Raw genomic sequence first — 8,374 nt, forward strand, 5'->3', positions numbered from 1 at the left:
GGCTTCTGTTCAAAAACAACAAGGCGCTTGTCGGCTTCTGCAGTAAAACGTGAACTCGATGCCTTGAAAGTGGACAAAACCGGCTTTTTTGACAAAACGTGTTTAGGGTTCAGATTGCGCTATATGTGGAGAATAATGCACGGCATTTTTTTTTTTTAAAGTGCCGATTATCGGTTTTTGCAAATGAACTCTTCAGATAAAGCTGATTTGACACCCTGAACGCGCCACACACCCATTGATGATCTCCTTGTTGTCTCCTCGTATGTAGTACTCCTGCTCTGGGGTGTTGATGCACAGAGCGTTCTTCTGTCCGGTTCTGGCCTCAGCGTCGATCACATCGGTGCACAGGTTCATGTTGACCGTCCCTTGCGGTAGCGTGCTTGGCTGTGTGCGACAACGGATGACAAGTTAACTTTGACAAAAGTCTAGATTCATTTAGTCAGAAAGAGACAGAAATGGCTCAGTTATTACACTAACACACAATAGCAAAAATTCAAGGGCAAAGAAGGTTCATGGTCTATTATAAAGCATACAAGAACCGGTTACAAAGCTGAATCCAATGCTAAATCTGGTTGGTAAATTACATATTGCATGAATGATATCAATTAATGATGTTGCTAAATTTAATACTGCCAGAAAAAAAAAAAAAAAAAAATCACAGATATATATGACTGTGGTTTTTTCATACATCAAAGGATGAGTAAAAATATATATGTGACCCTGGAGCACAAAACCAGTCATAAGGGTAAATTTTTCGAAATTGAGGTTTATACATCATCTGAAAGCTGAATAAATAATCTCTCCATTGATGTATGGTTTGTTAGGAGAGGACAATATTTGGCTGAGATACAACTATTTGAAAATCTGGAATCTAAGGATGCAAAAAAAATCTAAATATTGAGAAAATCATCTTTAAAGTTGTCCAAATGAAGTTCTTAGCAATGCATATTACTAATCAAAAATTAAGTTTTGATATATTTACGGTAGGAAATTTACTTACATGATCTTTACTTAATATCCTAATGATTTTTGGCATAAAATAAAAATGGATAATTTTGACCCATACAATGTATTGTTGGCTATTGCTACAAATATACCCCAGCGACTTAAGACTGCTTTTGTTCTGCAGGGTCACATATCGTGATCTATATTTGAATCATTGACCCAAACGTCTTTGTCACTGAACCTCACTGTCTGCGTTTTCTGCTGAAGTAGCTTGTTATAGAGCAACAGTTTCTGAGTAAACAGGTACGTCACCGATATATTCCTCATATCATTAAATCAGTGCTGCAGCAGCCGTGATCGTTACTGTAGTGCTGAAGCCATTGTTCCCTGATGCTCCAGTCCTGCCAAACGCGTCAAACATGCCTTTATTTACGCCTGTCACCCTGCTGTGCTTTGAGAGGCATTAAAGCTGTACTGGAGCCACACCGGACCCCCTGCAGCTGGTCTAATGACTGAGCAGATATATTACGGTCCCTTATCAACAATAAGAACACTGTCAGAGAGCTCTTCAATGACCTCAACAGCTCAGGACTGTAACCTGTACGTTCCCTCATGCAACTGTGTGCGTTCTCATCCATGCACTGTACATGGGTGCTTTACACGGGTCAACATATATGCACAAAACCAGTCGAAGGTTTAGGGGTCAGTAAGGTTTTTTTGGAAAGATTAATACTTTTATTCAGCAAGGACGCATTAAATTGATTAAAAGTGACAAAAACATTTACAATGTTACAAAAGATGTCTATTTCTTCTGAACTTTCTGTTCATCTGTGAATCCTGAAAAATAAAATGCATCACAGTTTCCACAAAAATATTGTGCAGCACGACTGTTTTCAACATTGATAATAATCAGAAATGTTTCTAATAATCAGCATATTAGAATGATTTCTGAAGATCATGTGACACTGAAGACTGGAGTAATGATGCTGAAAATACAGCTGCGCATCACAGAAATACATTACAGTTTAACAGATATGCACATAGAAAACAGCTGTTTTAAATTATAATAATATTTAGACATTTTTACTGTGTTTTTGATCAAATAAATACAGCCTTGATGAGCAGAAGAGACTTCTTTCAAAAACATCAAATAAAAATAAAAAAATCTTACCGACCCCAATCTTTCAAATGATAGTGTATAAAGAAAAGTGTGCATGTTTTCACAATTTTAAAATCAACTTTTTGACTTCACTTGTCTATCGTAAATGATCCTCTGGTGTCACTTGATTTATTTTTTAAGAATGTGAACTATGATCTCATTTAGTCTCAATTCTCACGAGGTCATAAAACTGCATGTATAAAAAAAAAAAAAATCTGAAAATCAGACTGTGCATGTGGTCCTTTCTTGTCGTTTTGGAGCTTGAAAACGTAAGTCAAACAGGTTTGGAATTATATGAGGATGAGTATATAATGGTATCATTTTTTGGGTGAACTGTTTCTTTAAAGCAGCGGTTCCCAAACTGGGGTGCGCGAGAGAATGATTTTGATGATCTGTGTGCAAACATGAGGCCCATCCTTCTCACTAAAAAAGGGTAGTAAGTTATAGTATTCTTAAATATTCTTTTTTATTTATAACTGAAATGTTGATATTTTCTAATACACAGTCAGGGCTTGACATTATCACTCGTCAAATGTAACACGGTCACTCCCACTTTGGCGGGTTGAGTTTTATATACAGTAACAGAGCTCGCCATTAATGCTTGTCTGGGTTAAGTGGATTTTTTTGAAGGGGCAAGTGAAAGAGAAGTTTACTTGTGTGACCGGACAACTAATCTGATTAAAACATCTAATTAGGGAAGCACTGAAATTTCGGCGAGAATGATTATGATTTTATTAGGTGTAAACAGTGATTAATAATGGATAATGTATTGACAGTATAACATGGTCGCGACAGATGAGACTCACGCAGCCTGTGTGTGTGAGACAAACCGAAACAAATGAACACAACTGCACACAGAAGAAACATCCTGCGGTAAATATGTAGGTTTTATATTTATAACATACACGACACGACCAAGGAGAGTGCCGTTCTCCCTGAAAACCACGATTGCAAATCTGACATTGATTTTATACAAGAGTTCAAATGAGTAGTTATTATTAAGTGACTTACATTTTAGACTGTTTTTGCTCGATTTGGTTAACGAAAATAGTTCCAAACAAAGATCGCAGCAGAACAGTCGTGCATCTCTGAGCGACACACAGCGGTGGTTCCTTACTGAATGATTCGTGTTTTTAATTAATTATTTGAGTCAATGATTCAGTGGTCCGTTCATAAAGACAGGCACTCGCTTCATTCTTGAATGAATCAGCCGTCTGAACTAATCGTTTGAATGAATGACTCAATGACTCACTCGTTAAGACAGTCACCTGCTGCCACCTACTGGCGGTTTACTTTCAAATTAAAAAGTAGCTTATCCTTGAATTTTTTCCAACATTTCATATTTGTGTATTTAAAAAAAAACACTGATTTAAAACACCAAGCTCATAACATTATTTATGCTGTTGTAATTTTGCAGCGTAAATGCATTCATGCTACATTTCAGCTTCATTAAACTGTGTGTAAATGCATCTAAATGCCACTTCTGTTTCTACTGCAGTGGAAAGATCGGTTTTGTTCATACTGATTTCATTTGATTGGTAACAGCCCTATAGTGTCTTACTATATTAAGTGAAATTTTCAATAAAATATTTAATATGAAAGATGATGCATGCAATTAATAAGGTTAGGGAAAATGTCCTTTAAATAGGCAAAAAATGAACTGAAATAAATTTTAGTATGCAGCAACTTTAGTCATAAAACGTAATTTCCCAACAACAAAATTGTGGCCAGTGAAAATGCTGAGTGGCTAGTAATTTTGGAAAACCACTCGCCACAGTGACTGGTGAGCAAACGAGTTAGTCAAGTTGACACGTGTCAAACGCTAGAAAGCGGCACACGCTTCAGAAAGTTTGTGAACCACTGCTTTAAAGCACCGGACTGAGATTTGGATTCCTTCATTGTTAAGATCCCGAGATTCACACTCGTTCTGCAGACTCGAGACGTAAAACAGGTGCCGTCCTTTCCTGATTCCTTTTATGGCCATTTTAAGTGATCTAGCTTTATTAAAAGCTGCCAGTAAACTCCAGAGAATGCCAAATATGGCAATTACAGTGCGTCACAGTTATAAACTGCAGCAGTGTTTCTGTTTCACTACAGAGTGAGTGCTGCGAATGGAAAGAAATCTGCGTAATGAGACACCAGCAGCGTAAGAACAGAAGACGCAACAACAACAAAGAATCTCACGTCACTCCACGGCCCCGAAAACACACAACGGGACATTTTTATCCCTTTGTTCCATCACAAATCATGATAGAAACCTAGATGTATCGGATTGCTAATTTCATATTATTTTATCCAGAAGGGCATTCAAGAACGAACACAAAACTGTAGCATAAATTCCTGTAGAAGAGCCAGTAGCCACAAGCGCACAAATAATTTGAGCTATGTGTGCTAAAGTTAGAAAGCAGTTCATTTAGGTCTTTGGACTCGCTTGGGTTGGGGGTGGGAGTCTTTAAGACGTCTTCAGATAAGAGAGGAAAATATTAGGCAATGCATGAAAAAGAAAAAAAAGAAAAACAGGAAGAGCAAATAGCTTGAACTACATCAAGGGCCCGGGCCAAACGCTAATGTGTGCTACAGTTAACGAATCCATCCCTCCCTGGCAGATTCCTCTGAGGAAGGATCTACTTTCTCAGAGACAGGGCACTTTATGGCACCCGTGTCCGGACCTTTGGAAACTCCATGTCTGGTCCCTGGATGGGACGCAGAGGTTCTAGGTGACCTTCCCCAGGAGGTAGTGGATACCATCACTTCCGCGCGAGCACCTTCTATGAGACAAGCTTACGCCTTGAAGTGGAACCTGTTCGTCGAGTGGTGTTCTTCTCACCGAGAGGACCCCCAGAAGTGTTCGATCAGCGCAGTGCTTTTCTTTCTGCAGCAGGGGTTGGAGCGAAGGCTGTCTCCCTCCACCCTCAAAGTATATACTGCTGCAATTTCTGCATACCATGACCCCATAGGAGGTAGATTGATAGGAAAGCACGACCTGGTCGTCAGGTTCCTTAGGGGGGCGAGAAGGCTGAATCCTCCTCAACCTTTCTCTATGCCTTCTTGGGATTTGGCCCTGGTGATGAGAGCATTCCAGGGTGCCCCGTTCAAGCTTTTGCAATCAGTAGAGTTAAAGATTCTATCTTTGAAGACTTTGCTCCTGGTTGCATTGGCCTTGATCAAGAGGGTAGGGGACCTGCAGGCATTTTCGGTCGACGAATCATTCCTGGAGTTTGGGCTGGTTGACTCCCATGTAATCCTGAGACCTCGGCCTGGCTAGTGAAAGAGAATTTCACTTGCCTGACCAGACAACTAATCTGATTAAAACATCTAATTAGGGAAGCACTGAAATTTCGGCGAGAATGATTATGATTTTATTAGGTGTAAACAGTGATTAATAATGGATAATGTATTGACAGTATAACATGGTCGCGACAGATGAGACTCACGCAGCCTGTGTGTGTGAGACAAACCGAAACAAATGAACACAACTGCACACAGAAGAAACATCCTGCGGTAAATATGTAGGTTTTATATTTATAACATACACGACACGACCAAGGAGAGTGCCGTTCTCCCTGAAAACCACGATTGCAAATCTGACATTGATTTTATACAAGAGTTCAAATGAGTAGTTATTATTAAGTGACTTACATTTTAGACTGTTTTTGCTCGATTTGGTTAACGAAAATAGTTCCAAACAAAGATCGCAGCAGAACAGTCGTGCATCTCTGAGCGACACACAGCGGTGGTTCCTTACTGAATGATTCGTGTTTTTAATTAATTATTTGAGTCAATGATTCAGTGGTCCGTTCATAAAGACAGGCACTCGCTTCATTCTTGAATGAATCAGCCGTCTGAACTAATCGTTTGAATGAATGACTCAATGACTCACTCGTTAAGACAGTCACCTGCTGCCACCTACTGGCGGTTTACTTTCAAATTAAAAAGTAGCTTATCCTTGAATTTTTTCCAACATTTCATATTTGTGTATTTAAAAAAAAACACTGATTTAAAACACCAAGCTCATAACATTATTTATGCTGTTGTAATTTTGCAGCGTAAATGCATTCATGCTACATTTCAGCTTCATTAAACTGTGTGTAAATGCATCTAAATGCCACTTCTGTTTCTACTGCAGTGGAAAGATCGGTTTTGTTCATACTGATTTCATTTGATTGGTAACAGCCCTATAGTGTCTTACTATATTAAGTGAAATTTTCAATAAAATATTTAATATGAAAGATGATGCATGCAATTAATAAGGTTAGGGAAAATGTCCTTTAAATAGGCAAAAAATGAACTGAAATAAATTTTAGTATGCAGCAACTTTAGTCATAAAACGTAATTTCCCAACAACAAAATTGTGGCCAGTGAAAATGCTGAGTGGCTAGTAATTTTGGAAAACCACTAGCCACAGTGGCTGGTGAGCAAAAGAGTTAATGTCAAGCCCTGTATACAGTGAATACTTGTATTTATACTTGTATTGCAGTAAACTGTGTGTAAATGCATCTAAATGCCACTTCTGTTTCTACTGCAGTGGAAAGATCGGTTTTGTTCATACTGATTTCATTTGATTGGTAACAGCCCTATAGTGTCTTACTATATTAAGTGAAATTTTCAATAAAATATTTAATATGAAAGATGATGCATGCAATTAATAAGGTTAGGGAAAATGTCCTTTAAATAGGCAAAAAATGAACTGAAATAAATTTTAGTATGCAGCAACTTTAGTCATAAAACGTAATTTCCCAACAACAAAATTGTGGCCAGTGAAAATGCTGAGTGGCTAGTAATTTTGGAAAACCACTCGCCACAGTGACTGGTGAGCAAACGAGTTAGTCAAGTTGACACGTGTCAAACGCTAGAAAGCGGCACACGCTTCAGAAAGTTTGTGAACCACTGCTTTAAAGCACCGGACTGAGATTTGGATTCCTTCATTGTTAAGATCCCGAGATTCACACTCGTTCTGCAGACTCGAGACGTAAAACAGGTGCCGTCCTTTCCTGATTCCTTTTATGGCCATTTTAAGTGATCTAGCTTTATTAAAAGCTGCCAGTAAACTCCAGAGAATGCCAAATATGGCAATTACAGTGCGTCACAGTTATAAACTGCAGCAGTGTTTCTGTTTCACTACAGAGTGAGTGCTGCGAATGGAAAGAAATCTGCGTAATGAGACACCAGCAGCGTAAGAACAGAAGACGCAACAACAACAAAGAATCTCACGTCACTCCACGGCCCCGAAAACACACAACGGGACATTTTTATCCCTTTGTTCCATCACAAATCATGATAGAAACCTAGATGTATCGGATTGCTAATTTCATATTATTTTATCCAGAAGGGCATTCAAGAACGAACACAAAACTGTAGCATAAATTCCTGTAGAAGAGCCAGTAGCCACAAGCGCACAAATAATTTGAGCTATGTGTGCTAAAGTTCGACAGCAGTTCATTTAGGTCTTTGGATTCGCTTGGGTTGGGGGTGGGAGTCTTTAAGACGTCTTCAGATAAGAGAGGAAAATATTAGGCAATGCATGAAAAAGAAAAAAAAGAAAAACAGGAAGAGCAAATAGCTTGAACTACATCAAGGGCCCGGGCCAAACGCTAATGTGTGCTACAGTTAACGAATCCATTATAATGTCTTAGTAAACATGCACACAGGCAGCTAATCAACAGCTCATCCGAAACAACATAGTTTACGAATGCCAAGCCCGCCATTCATGCTTTTCACATTATTGTGTTTTTTATTCCAAAACACATCAAATCTCATATCCTTTCATTGTCTGGCTATGCTCAGCTATTTTTAGAATTAAAAATAAAACACATTTATGCTCACTTGCCAGTTTGTCCTCATAGTAAGGAATCAAACTGCATAATTTACAGTCAAATACAGAATGAAAACAGACTCACTGTTTAATAAGAGGCATTTTAATGCCCAGTTAAAACAAGGATCAGTGAATGAGGTCCTCTATAACCACTGTCCATCTTAAAGGGACGGTTCAGCCAAAAATGATCGCTTATGGAGTTTCTGACAGACATGAGCTGTGTAAATCTCTTTATTCAGAAAAACATCATGGTATATACTAGTGCTGTGTTCAAAATATCGATACGTTGAAGTATCGTCACAGAGATTTGACGATACGAGTATCGATACAGCTGGCCCTGTATCGATATTGTGGCACGTGTGCAGCAGTGGACCGCACTTAATTTGTTTAACATTTTACAGCGTTTAAAATTTAGTAGAAAAGTGCGAGGTTTCTAAAAAAGAAAGAATAGAGCATAT

At 38.5% G+C, this 8,374-nt stretch overlaps 1 protein-coding gene across 1 annotated transcript in view; it reads right to left on the reverse strand.

Moving 5' to 3' along the window:
* The window catches only part of LOC107742597 (myosin phosphatase Rho-interacting protein-like), a 24,859-nt gene that overhangs the window by 11,991 nt on the left and 4,494 nt on the right, over positions 1-8,374 (reverse strand). Inside the window, exon 2 of the mRNA XM_016555640.1 lies at positions 233-384. Within this exon, the coding sequence (XP_016411126.1) occupies positions 233-354 (122 nt within the window). The 5' untranslated portion in view covers positions 355-384. The remainder of the gene's footprint in view (positions 1-232; positions 385-8,374) is intronic.

The sequence above is a fragment of the Sinocyclocheilus rhinocerous genome, unplaced genomic scaffold (genome assembly GCF_001515625.1).
Source record: "Sinocyclocheilus rhinocerous isolate Xijiao unplaced genomic scaffold, SAMN03320098_v1.1 scaffold706, whole genome shotgun sequence".
Lineage (NCBI taxonomy): Eukaryota > Metazoa > Chordata > Actinopteri > Cypriniformes > Cyprinidae > Sinocyclocheilus > Sinocyclocheilus rhinocerous.